Source organism: Neovison vison, chromosome 1 (genome assembly GCF_020171115.1).
Source record: "Neovison vison isolate M4711 chromosome 1, ASM_NN_V1, whole genome shotgun sequence".
NCBI lineage: Eukaryota > Metazoa > Chordata > Mammalia > Carnivora > Mustelidae > Neogale > Neogale vison.
In genome coordinates this window covers 286,741,820-286,758,981 of record NC_058091.1, presented here as the reverse complement: position 1 = coordinate 286,758,981, position 17,162 = coordinate 286,741,820, and the positions used below count along the sequence as shown (strand labels likewise).

The 17,162-nt window shown below is 47.5% G+C and overlaps 1 protein-coding gene across 1 annotated transcript in view; it reads left to right on the top strand.

Moving 5' to 3' along the window:
* Positions 1–17,162, top strand: part of EGFLAM (EGF like, fibronectin type III and laminin G domains) — a 179,100-nt gene that overhangs the window by 130,025 nt on the left and 31,913 nt on the right. Inside the window, exons 11-15 of the mRNA XM_044232521.1 lie at positions 671–771; positions 2,727–2,871; positions 6,324–6,513; positions 14,745–14,870; positions 16,225–16,468. Of these exons, the coding sequence (XP_044088456.1) occupies positions 671–771; positions 2,727–2,871; positions 6,324–6,513; positions 14,745–14,870; positions 16,225–16,468 (806 nt within the window). The remainder of the gene's footprint in view (positions 1–670; positions 772–2,726; positions 2,872–6,323; positions 6,514–14,744; positions 14,871–16,224; positions 16,469–17,162) is intronic.

The following is a 17,162-nucleotide window of genomic DNA, read 5'->3' as shown; positions in this document are numbered from 1 at the left end:
ACAGTCCTTGCATGCAGTGAGAGCCCAGGGGATGCTCTCTGACCTGAATCAACAACAAATCAGATCTCAGTGCAGGACTTCAGCTTAGAGTTATTCTTTTGGGCATCTCAGCACAGCAAGGGTTGGTGGTCTGGAAACAAGTCCCCTTTGAGGTCATGGTCACAGTGTTGAATGTCCAAAAGATGATCTGTCCCAGTCTCGGGCAGCCAACAAGGGTGAAAACAACCCAGTCTAGGAGCAGGGCAGATTTTATCGGCCTGTTCCCCTAACAGAAGGAAAGAAGCAAATGCGCACCCTTCTCCAGAGGGAGGGAAGTGAAAAGGAGTTTTTTTTTTTTTTTAAAAGAATGTTCTTTGGTGGAAATAGAATTCGACGGACATGCAAACAACCTCTCTGCCTGCAGTCTCTGTGCACATGGTTTTCTTGAGGCTCTGCTGGTGAACCCACCAAGCAAGGGAAGAGAAGGGCCAAGCCAGCTTTCCCTAAACTCGTTTATATTGCTGCCCTCTCTTTACCGGAAAGGAACAGAGACTTGGGACCTGGGAGTTCACTGGAGTACCGTGTGCTCACCCCTTTGTAGATAGGGCCACAGAGAGAACGCTCAGGTTCCACAGTCATGAGTGTTTCCAGGTGGTGCTCATTGTTCATGTGGCTTTTGTTCATACACTAGGCAGAGGCGGAGGATGGCTTACTGCTCTACTGCGGGGAGAATGAAAATGGGAGAGGCGATTTCATGTCTCTGGCCATCATCCGACGCTCGCTCCAATTCAGGTAACTCCCACCAAAACCCCCCGCATTTGTTAATACCATCCTACGTTATGTTTATGTTTTTATAGTGTGAGTAAAATATAAATGGGATGGGCCCCTGCTGATAAAGGAACGATGTATATAAGACGAGCCTGGAGAAATTTACTGAATAGTGGCATAGCAGGAACACAGGTCCACCTCGAAGCTTGAGTTCGGTCTGTTCATTCAACAGGAAATTCTTCTGGAGCCCCTGCAGTATACCAGGCACAGTTGTAGGTCTGGTGACTGCAACAGTGAGCCCAAGCAATCCAGTCCCTTCACTCCCCAAGCTCAAGTAGATGTGATGGGAAGGAAGCTGGGATCTTCTCGTCTCCTGTGGCAAATAGGACTGATGGCCACAGAGAGCAGACAGGAGCCTACAGCCTCCTGCGGGTTCCCAGAGGCTCAAAGCCCATCCTTGGCTCAGCATCCCCCCACCCCCCGCCCCAGAGCTGCAGACTGGCACTCCTCAGCCCTGGTCATTTCTCCCCCAACATACTTTGGAAGCCACCTTAAATCTGTGAGGGGTTTTCTGGGGCCAAGTTTTATGGAGGTATGAGGGTTTGAACCACCCTCATGGGGGTGTACACAGCTGCTGAGAATGACCAAGGAGGATCAGCCTTGTCCTTGTCCCTAGTGCACTGGTTAAGGTCCTGATGGCACCATTCCTCTGCTGCCTGACCTTCAGCAAGTGACTTAACCTCTCTGAGCCCGCATTTCCTCCCAGGACTCTTGTGAGGAGGAAATGAATGAATACACGAAAGTGCTCAGAGCGGTGCCTGGCTCGTAGTAAGCACTCCAGAAGCATCCGCCGTTATTGTCTTTTGATTATTTCAGCCCCCAGATTACTTTAGGTTAAGCTGGAGAAGACGGTAGAACATCCCACTTGGGGAAGACAGCGGTCCACCATTGCTTTGACTCGTGGGGATCCGAGGCTGGGCCAGGGTCGGGACAGCGGTTCTCACACTCACGCACACACTAACGCTCGGAGGATGCGTAGCACTTGCAGGAGTTTATGGAAGCCGCCCTCCAGCTCCGCAGCTCCTGATTCCTCCGCCCCCTCTAGTTAAGCCTACTCCGTCACGCGTCTCCACCCCATTCCTCTGCACCGAGGATCATCGAGGGGACGCAGGGAATCCATGAGAAGTAGCTGCGGTTAGTGCAAGTCCTGAGAAGGATGATGTTGGTCACGTGTCCTTCCCCACTGGCCAACTCGGGACCCATGGGGAAGCGGCATGGCGGCCGTCTGGAAATTGACGGGAAAGGGTCAGAATTCTAGACGTCAGGCACAGTGACTAGCGGGTGCCCTGCGCCATAGGGAAGTTGGAGAAAGAAAACAAAAACATGAATAAAGCAATCGTCCGAGAATGTTCCCCCTCCACCCACACCCCCCAGCAAAGCTGGGGGCTCCTGTGGAAATGGCACTGCCTTTGGGCACAGCTGAACACAGATGGCAACACTGGCCAGCTTGCCAAGATAAGTGTGAAGACTTGTGTTTTTTCCATTTTATTAATATCACTGAGCCCATCATCTGGGAGTTGGGGAAAGTCCCCAGAGAAATACCTGGAAGCAGAATGACTCAAGTTCTAGTTTGCCATACCTCGGATCCACTTGAAGCATCTGGCAGTCACTGGCGGCGGGAGGGAGGTCTTAGTTGCCCATCCTTTTTGAAGCTGCAGAGAAAATCAGGCTGGAGAAGACCCCATATCTGAAGGGTCTGTGGACAGATTAAAGATGGCTGGACTGAGACTGGCCCAGAGAGCAGGCAAAGTGTAGCTCTTTCATGTGGAGATTGAAGTAGTTCTTGATACTCATAAACATATCCAAACAGGTTGACTCTCAAAGAAGCCATCACCCTGCAAATGCTGGGGGGGGCGGGGGTCAGAACACCTAATGAGCTGGTTGAGCAGAGGGCCTTTTCCTCTTTTTCCTCCCCACAGGTTTAACTGTGGAACCGGGGTTGCCATCATTATAAGTGAAAGCAAAATCAAACTAGGGGCCTGGCACACTGTCACACTCTACAGAGATGGGCTGAAAGGGCTACTGCAGGTGAACAACGGCACCCCGGTGTCAGGCCAGTCCCAGGTGAGTGTGAGCACCCTCCATTAGCATCCTTGCCTCCTCCCCACTCCCACCTTCCAACCCTCCTCCCCGCTGAGAGCTGAGGCAGACTCGGCAGGACACAGGTTCAGGGCACACATCCATCCCACATCTATTGAGGAGAAGAGTTGAATTTGCAAGCATCATCACTGAGGGGGTGCGGAAACACACAGTTGGCCTTGTGCTCATTGCTGTGGCCTCTCTCCACAAGGACATCAAAGCCAGGGGAGAAGAAGGCCCATATTGGAAGAATAGATGCCATTATTAGTGCCAAACACAAAGCTTGCTTTTAAGGCAAGGGTGTTGTCGTGTGGCTTTACAAACAGTCCTGAAAAGTTCCCTTGGTTGAATCTGCAGGAATGATCCTTTCATCTACCACGTGGGTGGGGGGGGATGATTACAGGAAGTGGTCAAACAATTTAACTGTTGGGCTATGCAGTAAATCACCTAGGTATTCACATATTGGTCATGCACTGGGCAATTTTAGAGCCCTGTTTAGAATAAACGGTTTGGATTAGCAAGCTGCCAAGGAACCGAGTCTGTAATTATAATCAGGCAGGTGTCTGTATTCTCTGAGGAAAAATGTAGCAAAAGAGCCTTTGTGTATATGTGTGTGGTTTCCTCCCTGCCTGGACTTTTCCCTATTTTTTACTGGCAGGACATGTTATATAAAGGACCATGCCTTGCTGATTCCCATTAATTTGGACCCCCGTGGTTCCAAAGGAACAAGAATCCAATTGAGTCACTGAATCCAGTAAGGTCACTTATGCATATACACATGTTATTTCTAAGGGAAAAAAGACAAGATAAATGAACTACAGAATCATATACATGCCAGGACAACAGCCCTAATATGATTACAGTTAAGTCTGATAGGAATAAAGAAGCTTTGAACTTGGATCCCAAATACTAACTGTGAAAATAGAATGGAGAAGCTGTAATAGAAGCAATACATGTGAAAATGTCTTACAGTTTAAAGCAAGGAAATTCAATAAAGGTTAATAAACAGAACTATGTAGTAACAACAAGCTCAAGAAATGATAAGTCACATTAATAGGGACCTCCAGAAAAATGGAGGTGATAGTCCTATTATATTCTAGGAGCTATGTACATAGCCTCCAGTGCTCTAATGGTAACTCAGATCCTCTAAGGGGCTTGCATTCAGATCTGTGATTGCACTCTAGGAGGACCACAGTCGAATTGGAGCATGTTTAAACAACAGTTATTGAAACAGGAAACTGACCTAAAATCCTTAGAATGATCAACGGAAGGAGCATTGTTTACTTTGGAGAGAAGAAGATGAAGGTGTGGATGGTGCCTTTTCATTATAGAGGGAGAGTTTGGGGGAAGAAGGACTTACTCTGTGGACCCCCAAGGTGAAGTGGGATGGGGAGATCCTAAGGAAGTGATTTTAACTCCAATTAATCATACAAAGGTATACAGAAGTGCAACGGATGATCTCAGAGACTGTTCCCTGTCCTTGGGGGTGTGCAGAAAATACGTTACCAACACCTTTTGGTAGGGACACACAAGGGCTGCAGGAGTCAATGGGAGATTGGACTGTATGAGTTCCCATATCTTTTCCAATCCTGTGGATCTATAATTTTAATGAATATAAGAATTAATTGCAAGAAGCATTTAATTTTATGGCTACTCAGGGCAATGTTTGCCTCTACTACTAGGATTTGCTAGCAAGTTGAATAAGCAGGACAATTGTGGAATGTTTGGTAAACTGTCTTGGGAGATAGTGACTCTGTTTTTTTTTTTTTTTTAATTAGTTATTTGTCAGAGTGAAAGGGAGAGAGAGACAGAGAACACGCACAAGCAGGGGGAGCTGCAGGCAGAGGGAGAAGCAGATTCTCCATGTAGCAAGGAGCATGATTCCTGACTTGATCCCAGGACCCTGGGATCGTGACCTAAACTGAAGGCAGCTGCTTAACTCACTGAGCCACCCAGGTGCCCCGTGATTCTGTCTTAAATCAAGGTTTACAAAGTTCTTCAGGGTCTGGCTTCAGCCTGATTCTGTAGGGGAGCTCTGTAGTATAACTTACACCTCAGAGTGATCCCAACCCAAAGCAAGGGAATTGGACTTTCACACTTTGGCACCCATCAAAAACTGTTAAGTGCCATGGGTATAGGCTAACTCCAGGGCACTTCCAATTCTCTGACAGCAGGCAAAACAGGCTCCAGAACCCAAAGCAAACCTATCAGAGGAAGGTAAAGGCCAATTTTATCAGACTATTGTCTAGGATGTTGTGAGGGAGGCTCAGAGGAACCACTCACCCTACAATGCATGGAATGTTCCAGAAAAGGAAAAAGAAAAAGATTGAGTTGTCAGGCCCCTGCTGTGATCCTGGAGCAAGGAACAGAGTGAAAATGGGATCCAGAGTGAGTTCTGAGGATCTTAATGAAATAAGCCCACAGGGCATTCAATTCATCTAACAAAAACAGTGTGCCCAGTGGCTGGCAAACAATCCTTAAAATTCTCTGTAAGTACTTTAAAGCGGCCTAGCTCATATTTAGTACACTAGTTATAAATCATTCTTATCTATTCATTAGAAAAGATAAAGTAATGATTTAGATGTTCTGTTTGTTGGCAACAAAAGTCTAAAAGATAAAGATTTTCTTTATTTCAGTGGCTTACATTCTGGGCTTTTTATAAATTCTGGCAACATGATTTTCCCAGCCCCCTTTAATCCAAATGAATAAGATATTTCTTAAATATATAAAAACAACAACAACAACAACAAACAAATGACAAAGTGTACCTTAATTTTGTCCTACCTAATGTTCAGGTCAGTATTTTATAACCTCAAAATCTACAATCCAGATTGTGGTTTTCTCTAAGATTAGAAATGTCCCTACCTAATTATAGATATACACATACACAAAAGTAGTATCCGTGAGCAAATTTCAAAATATTTTGCAAACAATCTGTGTGGTACTCCTGCCCTCTCCCCCGCCACACACAACTTTTCTTGCAGGACATAGTATATGGGAGACTAGGAGAGTAAAAGGTAAGTGTTAGCCCATATATACACAAAATTAGCATTATCACCTTTTGAGACATGCAAGAACCCTATGATTCATCCAAGGTACACAGTAAGTTGGTGTTGGGACTGGAAAGAGAAAGTTTTTTTTGGATGTCCAGCATGGTGCCCTGCCTGTTGGGTTACTCTTGGCTCTGACCCACCTTCCCTTCCCTTCCCTTCCAGGCATTCCAAAACCCCTTCTCAAAACACAGCCCTCGGAGGACCTCACTAGGTTTCCTACAGCAACCATGGGTTTAATTTTCCAGGCAATGTTGTAAACATAAATACAGATGGAAGAAAGCAGTGGGGCTGTAAACTACATCTTAACCATGCCCCTCATTAAAATCTGTTGTGTTTTGGCTTTCGATTTTGGTCAGTGAGTTACAGTGTTCATCTTTCTTAAAGGGCCAGTACAGTAAAATTACCTTCCGGACACCCCTCTATCTTGGAGGGGCTCCCAACGCATACTGGTTGGTCAGAGCAACAGGAACAAACAGAGGCTTTCAAGGCTGTGTACAGTCGCTCACCGTTAATGGGAAGAGAATCGACATGAGGCCTTGGCCCCTAGGGAAGGCACTCAGTGGAGCTGACGTGGGTAAGTGGTTGCCCAATGGGCCTGGGTGCTCTTCTGGGATTGCCCTTCTGGTGTGGGCCAGGGAGGTGAGCAGTTTCATGGACTGCAACTGTAGGCACCTGGTTACCCCAGAGGTGGGCCCAAGGGGTGAGGTTGGTGCTTTGCAGACATGATGACCTGAGCCTGACCAGCAAGACGTGGTAAACAATATGGTACACCTAACCCTTGGTTGTGTCCTGCTGCCCTTGGCCTTCTCCATGAAGCCTGGCATCAAGCAGTTTAGCCCTTTCACCCTTCCTCCTCAGTCCAGTGGAAGAGCCAACACAGTAATGCAAGAAGAACTTTCATAAGCCCTCTGCTTCCAGAGAAATGACGAAATTCTAATTCTTGACCACTGTGTCCAGCACTTTCTTATCTGCCTTAACTCCTCACACTAGCTCTACGAGGTAGCGATTGTTACTGTTATGCCTATTTTACGATTTATATGTTTACTTTACTTTTAAAGATTTTATTTATTTATTTGAAAAAAAGAGAGACAGAGATAGTGACAGAGAGCACAAGCAGGGAAGAGAGGGAGAAGCAGGCTCCCTACTGAGCAGGGCGCCTGATGTGGGACTCCATCCCATGACCCTGGGATCATGACCTAAGCCGAAGGCAGATGCTCAACCAATTGAGCCACCCAGGCACCCTTGTTGTGCCTATTTCATACATGAGGAAACTGGGGCTGAAAGTCAAATAAAACTTATCCAAAAGAGTAGGCAGAGGTAGGACTGACTTTTTTTTTTCTATTTTCTTTTTTTTTTTTATTAAGACTATTTTTTCAGCAGTTTAAGGTTCACACAAAAAAGTGAGGGGCAGGTACAGAGATTTCCCTTATACCACCCACCCCCACCTGCATGGCCTCCCCCATGACCAGCATGCCCCTGGTTACACGCGGTGAGCACACACTGACACATCAGCATCACCCAAAGTCTGTAGTTCGTGGTGTGGTTCACTCGTGGCATCGTGCGTTCTGAGGGTTTGGACAAATGTATAATGTAATACCACCATTCTGGTGCCATACAGAGCCTTTTTGCTGTTCTAAAAGCCCTCTGTGCTCTGCTCATTTCTCTCTCTCCTCTCTCCCCACCCCCAACCTTTGGCAACCACTGATTTTTTTTTTTAACATTCTCTATGATTTTGCCTTTTCCAGAATGTCACATAGTTGGAGTCATATTGTAACGAGCTTTCTCAGATTGGCATCTTTTGGTTAGTGATACGCATCCAAGTTTCATTCATGCCTTTTTTTTTTTTTTTTTGGTAAGATTTTATCTATTTATTTGACAGACAGAGATCACAAGCAGGCAGAGAGGCAGGCAGAGGAGGTTGGGGGGGAGCAGGCTCCCTGCTGAGCAGAGAGCCCGATGTGGGGCTCTATCCCAGGACCCTGGGATCATGACCTGAGCCAAAGGCAGAGGCTTTAACCCACTGAGCCACCCAAGCGCCCATCATTCATGCCTTTTCCTGGCTTGATGGCTCATTTCTTTTTGGTGCTGGGTGATATTTCATTGTCTATATGTACTACGGGCTTGTCTGTCCTGCTCACTGAAGGGCATCTCGGTTGCTTCCGTGTTTTGGCAATTATGAATAAAACTGCTCTAAACATCAGTGTGACGGTTTCTTGGGTGGACATAAATTTTCAACTTTTTGAGATAAATACCAAAAAAGAGTGTGATTGTTGGGTCACGTACTAAGAATATGTTTAGTTTTGTGAGAAGCTGCCAGACTGTCTTCCAGAGTAGCTGTCCCATTTTGCATTCCCACCTGGAATGTTTGAGAGTTCCTGTGGCTCCACAGTTTTGTTAGTGTTTGGTGTTGTCAGAGTTCCAGATTATAACAGATGTGTGGTGGTATCTTGTTATGATTTGCATTTCCTTGATGACCTATCACGTGGGGTATCTTTTCATATGTTTATTTATCACCTGTATACCTTCTTTGGTGAGGTGTCTGTTAAGGTCTTTAGCCCATTTTTTTAAAAAAATCAGATTTTTTTTTTTATGGTTGAACTTTAAGACTTTTTTTTTTTTTTTAATGAATTTTGGACTACAGTCCTTTTTCAGATATGTCTTTTGCAAATATTTTCTGCCAGTCTGTGGCTTATCCTCTCATTCTCTTGTCACTGCCTTTCATAGATTAGAAATATTTAATTTCAGTGAAATTGAGCTTATTGGTTACTTCTTTCAAAGGTTATAACTTTGGTGTTGTTTCTAAAAAGTCATTGCCTTACCCAAGGTCATCTAGGTTTTTGTCAACACTACCCTCTAGAAGTTTCACAGTCTTATGTTTTACATTTAGGCCTGTGATCTTTTTGAGTTAATTTTTGTGAAGGGTGTAAGGTCTCTGTCTAGATTATTACCTTTTTTTTTTTTTTTTGCATGCAGATGTCCAATTGTTTCAGCATGATTTTTTGAAAAGACTAGGATTGTTTTTTAAAGGAATAAGGATGTTTATTCCATTGCTGAGAGCAGATAGGTAATTCTAAATTTGGTTAACTTGCTGACTGTTTTAGTCTGCTGGGCCTGCTGTAACAAAATACCACAGACCAGGTAGCTTTAATAACATTCTTTTCTCGCAGTTCTGGAAGCTGGAACTTCATGATGAAGGCACTGGCAGGTTTGGTTTCTCCCGAGGCCTCCCTCCTCGGTTTGCATTTGGCAATCCTTCCTTCACCGTGTCCTCCTGTGGCCTTGGTCGGTGCCTTTATCCCTGGTGTCTCTCCCTCTTCTTATAGGACACTGCTCAGATTGGATCACTAAGACTTCAAATCACCTTATTTACCTTCTCAAAGGCCCTGTCTCCAAATACAGTCACACTGGGAATTAGGGCTTCAACCTATGAATATATTTTGTAACTTCCTCGTAAGATTACTTTGTCCAGATGAGTTGTGGTGCATATAAGTACTAAGAACAAAGCCTTGCACATAGCAAACATGTTGTAAATATTTCTTGCTATTAATATTACTATTAATATCCTGACTCCACCCATTAAGCAGGCTATAAGTTGTTTTTTCTCTCTTCATTGAACTAACAGGGAAACAGCCCTGAAAGATCTGTAGCCTCCAGGCCGCGTGGTCATCTGATGGGTAGTTATGACATTGGGAAGTTGAGCAAGGCCCAATTCCTGGCAGTGCTTTAAATTCTCACACAGTGTGAAACCAACCTCTCCATTAAGCCGATGGCACCAGGCGGGCCCACCTTACTGGCTCTGGGCTCCTCAGGAGCTACTGTTGGATTCTTTGATGACTGTGAGCCTTATGATGAACCTTAATGGCAGACATCAGTCACATTGCCTTTTTTCATTTTCTTCCCATCTTTCACCCTGGCGTGCTGGAAAAGGGCTGCTTCCTCATACATCATACTTGCTTTAGTCGGAGTTAGTCTTTCAGAAATTCAAGTTCTTTTAAGTTAAATGCAGTGCCACCATGGGGAAGGCTGGGCTCATACCAACAGCAGAGAATTTCTGGTGGGGATACAGGCTTCCAGAAGAAAGTAATGACAGTAGCAGACTCATGCTTCCTCTGTCTGGTACCTCTAAGTTGGCACTGCTGTCTGCAACCCCAGCTTTTTCTCTGTTCCCCTCCCCCATCACCTCAGCCTGCCTCCGCGCCTCAGAGGGACCTTTCATTCCCCAAGCCCTCCCACCTCATCTCCTTCATTAGATTATTCCCAGTGACTGAACTCTCTTTAAACTCATGTTCTAGACTAGTCTGTGATCTCAGCAAATTTTGCATTCTCTGGCCTAGACTTTTCTTTTGGTATTTCTACCCAACTTCTCCAACCTAAACCAGCAGCACTCGTTTTTCCCAATCCTGTCTTGGATCTTCACACCCCACTGGGTCAGCGTGTCAAAGCCGCTTCCCAAGTTATTCAAGACTCCAGAGGTCTGAGGTGTCCGTGGGTCCCCCCATGGGCTTGTTGGTCTTTCAGTCATTCTTTCCCTCAAGATACTTGTTTAAGCATCTGCTTAATGTCCGTCGTGACTCTGGGTGATGGGGATAAAGTAATGAACAAGAACCGGAGGATCCGAGCTCAGCCCTCACGTAGCTGCCGCAAGGAGAGACCAGATTGATCAAACAACCACACGAGTAAATGTAAAATGATGTTTGGCTGTAAGTGTTACAAAGGAGGAGTGATAACACAATAATAGTGTGCAATAAGGGAATTGTATGAGCAGGAGGTCCAGGAAAGCTTTCTGAGGATATAATGCAAAGTTGCTATCTGAAACATTTTTCTTTTAAAGCAGATAAGAGAGGGAAGAACATTCCGGGCAGAGGAAATGACTTGTCCCAGTGGGAGTACCGGGGGAGGTGGGTATACCGGGATGTAGTCTGTGTTTTGAGAAGATCGCTCTGGCCACGGACAGCTTATTGGAAGCAGTATTTAGGACGCACGTTAAACTGGCCGGGCAGCGATGGCAGTGGTCCAGATCAGAGATAATGGCGATTTGCTCCAGGCCGGTGGTGGTGGCAGAGGTGTAGACTAAGTTGACAGGTCTTCAGTAGGGGAGACAGACAGGCCTCCGTTCTGGACTGGGGGACGAGGGGAGGAGGTTGCTCCCTGCCCGTGTGTGTCCTTAATGTCTTCTACCCCGTGACGTTCCACCTTTACTTTTCTCCTCAGTGGCCTCATTTCTCACTGGCTCTCACTTCATTGTCTTGCGTAAACACAAGCTGACATCTAGTAGGTTCAGTGTCAACAAAAGTGATTTCGTTTAGTGGGGCTGAGGTACCCCCAGCACTCTAGGCCCGTGACCTGGCCACCAACTTTCTTCCTCCTGCTCTAAGATTGGGAAGATTTCCTCATTTCTAAAACTGGCCTGTTTATCTCCACTTTGCCTCTGTCCTTCCCTACATCCCTGGACCTTGCTACCAGGATCATTATTTCAGTAACCCAAGGGTACTTAACCTTCCGTGTGCCATGAACTTCTCTAATGGCCTGGTGAAGCCAATGGACTCTTCTCAAATGTTTTTATTATTTTCTTTAGGATTTTTTTTTTTTTTTTTTTGAGAGAGAGAGCGAGCAGGGGGTGGAGGAGGCAGAGAGAGAGACTCCTAAGCAGGCTCCATGCCCCAGCGCAGTGGCTGATGCAGGGCTCGATCTCATGACCTGAGATCATGACTTAAGCCAAAATCAGATGCTTAACTAACTGAGCCACCCAGGCATCCCAAGATTTTATTTTTAAGTAATCTTACCACCCAATGTGGGGCTCATATTTACAACCCTGAGATCAAAAGTCATACGCTCACTGACTGAGCCAGCCAGGTACCCCTCGAAATGACGTTTTTAAATGCAGAGAATAGGGGCACCTGGGTGGCTCGGTTGAGCCTTTGCCTTCAACTCAAGTCATGATCTCAGGGATTGAACCCCTCGTGGGGCTCTCTGTTCAGCAGGGAGTCTGCTTCTCCCTCTGCCCCTCCCCCCAACTCATGCTTGCTCTCTCTCTCTCAAATAAATAAATAAAAACTTAAAAAAAAAAATTGTGGAGAAAAATATCCCTGATAGGAAATACTTATATTAAAATAAAGCCATACAGTTTTTTTTAAGTTTTGTTATTGTAGTAGTATCTGTGCTTCTTTATAAAGCATTAGAGAATAAGATTATTTAATGGGGGTGGAAGAGCTACCATGGTTTCAAAGTAGTAATTAGCATAAATGATATTTTGAGATATCTGCAATGAGTGGAATGTGATAAAACAGTAACTCGGGAAAGTTGGCCACAGGCCACGAGCACTGCCCATTCTTAGAGGCTTGTTGCCTACGTGAGTAACTGAGGGGAACACTCCCGTTCTGTTGGAAGTGAGGGAAAATAAAGATTAATGTGTTTTATCAGTTCACGGACCCTCCCCCCCGGCCCGGTCTTATTCTCACTTGCTCAGGTCCCCCTGCTGAAACCCAGCACCATGCCTCACACAGCCATGCTACCTTCCGCGTTTGGGAACCCCGGGCACCTTGCTCCTCTCTTTCTAGACCCGACGCTCCCAATCTTTCCAGGCCCCCATGTGAACCCCCTGCAATAGGGCTTCTGCCTTCCACAGCACAGCAAAATCCCTCTCCTAAAACCGGGTATGGTCATCCCTTTACAAACCCGCAACCCTTCTTCCAGGACTTTCCAGCAGTATTAACTCCGCCTGCTCTCTGTGCTCTGGCTCCACCCGGAGCTTCCCCAAACCTGCCCTGAGTCCTCCCAGCCCGCTGGCCTGTTCTCCCACTGTCTTCTCTGCCGGCTCCTCACCCTTCTCTGGTTCCCGGGAGTCCCATGGGGCCCTTTCCCCATCCTCTCTAGGAAGCCCCTCCACTCCTGGTGTCCAGGTCACCCCCACGTCACTGCCGCCCCCCGGCGTGCCCCTCGTGTGTGTAGGGGCTGTGTCCACGGGGCTGAGCAGGGGATGCTGGCACGGGGACCACAGGTTTCAGCTGAGTGAGGCCAGCTTCTTTGCCCAGAGCAACCTGTTCCAGCTCCCAGCCGTGCTCATGGCTCTGCTCCTGCCACTCTGTGCAGACAGCCTGGCGGGGACCCCCTGGACGTTATGCTAGAGTCTGCCTCCACGTCAGCCTCTAGAAGGAGCTGGCTGTTTCTTTCCTGCCTGTGTCTCACCTTCTCTCCATGTCCCCTGCCACCACCCCGCCCAGCCCCAGGTTCCCTCCCCATAAGATTTCATTCCTGTTTCCCATGCCAGCCCTCCCGGTCCGGCTTGCATACCATGGCCGGCAGAATCAAGCCGAAACACTTTCATCAAGGAAATGCCCCATCCCACTCCCACCTCTTAAAATATAGTCACAATGCAAATATATAAAGTAATATTTTCCTGTATGCATCTAAAATAACCCCAGAAGCTCATGTCTTCCCTGTGGCAGCAGCCCTTCTCTGAGAAAGAGCCGCAGCCCACCAAGACCAGTGGGGGCACGGCCCTGCAAGTTTGGCTCTCGGGGATGCTCCTCAATCTCCCCGTGGAGCCAGGATGCTGGCCATGTGCTCGGACTGTGACTGCAGACCACCCGTCACTTTGGCCTGAACTTCCAGGGGCCCCAGCCGGGATTTACCAAAGCCAGCCCACCCTGGCTGGAGCCCCGAGCCGTCTGCAGGGGCTCGAATTCACCTCTGTCACGGGCCCCTGCGGTTGGCCTCCTCAAGGGGTGCACACTCTACCAGCCCAGTTCATCCTCCCAGGGAGGCTGAGCACGGAACCAGGGACTGGATCAGCTCGATGAACACAGAGGGCTGAGGACGAAAGAATGTGAGGCTTACAGAGATGACACAACCAGGCCAACATTGGGGGGGGGGTGTTTTTAGCTCAGGCGGGCCCAGCATCACCAACCTGCAGGGCACAGGGCTGGACCCCTCAATCAGAGACGTGCCCCTTTGCCCCCATCTGGGAAAGAAGTGTTTTGTACTCACCTATGTCGTTCTGGACCAAATACTGATCCTTCTGTCTAATTTATTTCGTATATACAAGAAGGAAGACTGCAGAAGCAGAAGACAAGCAGCGCAGGGGAGGTCCATTTGTTCCCCCTTCATCCGATGATCTTGACAATGACAAAGTGTTCCCTGCATGGGTCTCTCTGTGTTCGGTAAAGAGAATGGACCCATCTGGCGTGGAGTGTCTCACCACTTTTTACTCCAGGCCACCTTCCTGTCTCCCATGGGTTCGTAACAGGGATTCTGGAAGGCATGTGCTGAGGTATTAGGGAGCCCCCTCACCCCTCACCCCTCCCTGCCTTAGACAAAGGTTGGTTCAGGCCAGGTCATACATTAGACATGGCTTCAGTCCCTACCTCATTGCCTCCACTTTGAACCCCCAGGGTGGTAGCACTTAAGGGAACTGGGGCCACACCAACAAGAACACTTTTAACAGAAATGCCTTGTTGACGTGGCGAGATTGAAACACACTCTTATGGGAATAAGAGAGAGATGAATTAAAGCAGAGACAGCTCATTCATCCTCGTCAGTGGTCATAAACTTGTCCAACAATTGACTATTGATTAACTGTGTCCACCATGTTTTGAAGATTCAGTGATTCTTCATAAAGAACAAGCCAAAATCAAATTAAAACGAAGGTATAATCCATTTACCCTGAACTTGTGCAGCGATACCAGAGAACAGGAGTGGAAGGGAACTGTATTTATCCGGAGCCCTGAGCTGTTGGCGTGCTCAGTGCCATCATCTCTGCCTGGCTCCCATGATGGATCTGTTTGGTAATTCCTCTTCTGTATTTAGGGGAATGCAGCAGCGGGCTCTGTGATGAGGCTTCGTGTATCAACAGTGGCACCTGCACGGCCGTCAAAGCCGACTCCTACATTTGCCTCTGTCCCCTTGGATTCAAAGGGCGACACTGTGAAGATGGTGAGAAAGAAGCAAGTTGACTGTGATCTCTGCATGGTTAATTCATGTTGATATAATGTCTCATCAGTGTGCTTTTAGCAAGGTCCCATACATTTTTATGGAATTAAAATTTATGCAGTGTTGGGAGACACAGGAGAATCTTGTTTTAACAATTTTATTTATTTAAGAGAGAGTGCGTACACGAGGTGGGGTGAGGGGAGAGGCAGAGGCAGAGGGACAAGCAGACTCCCCGCTGAACAGGGAGCCCTACACGGGGCTCAGTCCCAAGACCCTGGGATCATGACCTGGGCTGGAGTCAGATGCTTAACCAACTGAGCTACCCAGGTGTTCCCCCCCGCCCCTTTTTATAAGGTTGGTGTGTCTTTGAGTGTTCATGGGTCAAATCAGCCAAGGATATATTCATTTGAAGATACTCTTGGGCCAGGCTTTGGTGAGCTCCTTTTGGCCCCCCAAAACTTAGAAAAACCTCTGCGCATATGGTCTATATCAGACCATTTGCAGCTCGTGCTCATTAGAATGGCTGACAGTTTCAGAGAAAAGGTTGGGAAGTGAGAAGCAGAATCATTAACAACGGATAGGACAAAAGTCATCTTGACTCTCTTGACTCTCTGTCTTTGTACTGTTCTAGTGAATCATTCCACCCCCCAATACCGTCTGCCTAGGTCCCGGTACATGTAGATGCCAACATGTGTGTATATACATGTAAACACATGCGTGTACACAAACGCACACATAATAATGGAAAATTTTAAAGATTTTTAAAAGATTTTGGAGCACCATGCAGAGTTGAACATATTTTAATTTTTTACCAGTGGTTTAAATTTGGACCTAAGACACCATCCTGGGAGAAAATCTTTTGAACACAGTATAATCTCAAATCTCATTTCTCCTAGAAGAGGGCCTATGGTTTCCAGTAAACCAGAGCTGTTACATATCATCTCATACTTTGTAGCGTAACATAATAAAGGTTGATCCTTGCTCATATCACACATTGCTGCAAGTAGGTCGGGCGGGGGGATCGCACCCTCTGCTCCATGCAGTCCTTCAGGGATGCAGGCTCCTGCCTTCCAGTGGCTCTGCCGGGGGCCTTAGAATCCACCTCCCGCCACCTCCCCTTCCTGCATTCAGCCAGCAGATGAGGGAAGAGGGTGCGTGCAAGATGGAGGGAAGTTTTAGGGCCGGACCTGGGGTGCCGTGTGGTACTCCCTCCCACATTCTACTGACTGGAATTCGGTTACGCCGGCCAGCGAGCTCAGGGCCGCCGGGAAATGCAGCTTTGCTCTCCACGCAGGAAGACAAGAACGTGGCTAGTCCTGCACCAGAGGGATTTCTAATGACACGCTTCTTTCCTTAGCTTTCAGCCTGATCATTCCGCAATTCAGAGAGTCGCTGAGGTCCTATGCTGCAACCCCCTGGCCCCTGGAGCCCCAGCATTATCTCTCCTTCACGGAGTTTGAGATCACGTTTCGGCCGGACTCGGGGGACGGCGTCCTGCTGTACAGCTACGACACAGCCAGCAAGGACTTCCTGTCTATCAACATGGCAGGGGGCCACGTGGAGTTCCGCTTCGACTGTGGCTCTGGGACCGGTGTTCTCAGGTAAGGGCTGCAACCTGCATGCCCCTCCACCTCCCAAACACTATACAGCAGTCACTCTGGGAAAAGATGACTTTGTCCTGATAGCTGGCACTCTTCCTGTCTTCCCTCCACAGTTACCTTTTCTGAAATTGTCCTGGTGCTTATAGATAACATGCTTCCTTGCGGCTCAGGCTTTCCTCCTGACAGGACTTCCTTTTCTCCAGTAACTCCCCAGTAGGGAGCGACTCTGTGTGTCCGTCTGTGGCAGGCAGGCTGGCTTCGGCCGGGGTCCCCTGCCTGCCTTTGCTATGGTGCCATCAGGAGAAACGGGAGGAAGTGTAATTCATCAGCACATGCTCGGAGCATCCCTGGGTGGGCGCTCAGCAAATAGATGACAACCAGCAAAGAGGTGTCAACGGACATGGAACGGAAATGTCCTTGGTGACCTCGCTTTCCATGCTTACTGTCCTCTTACACTGTGTCTTTGATGGTACCAGCTACTAGCGAGTCTCTTACGCTCTCCACGTAGAGCCGGGCGCGGAGTCAGCTGTCACAGAGCCCCACCCCTGAGCACGATCTCCGGAAGGCTGGGTGATAGGTGGTTTTGATAGCGTGGAGGTGACGAGTTGCTTCTTAAATACTTGCTGGCAGTGGCGGAATTGGCTCTGAGTCGTCAAAACTGTCCTCCTGGTATCCGCTTGTACTGTTAATTTAT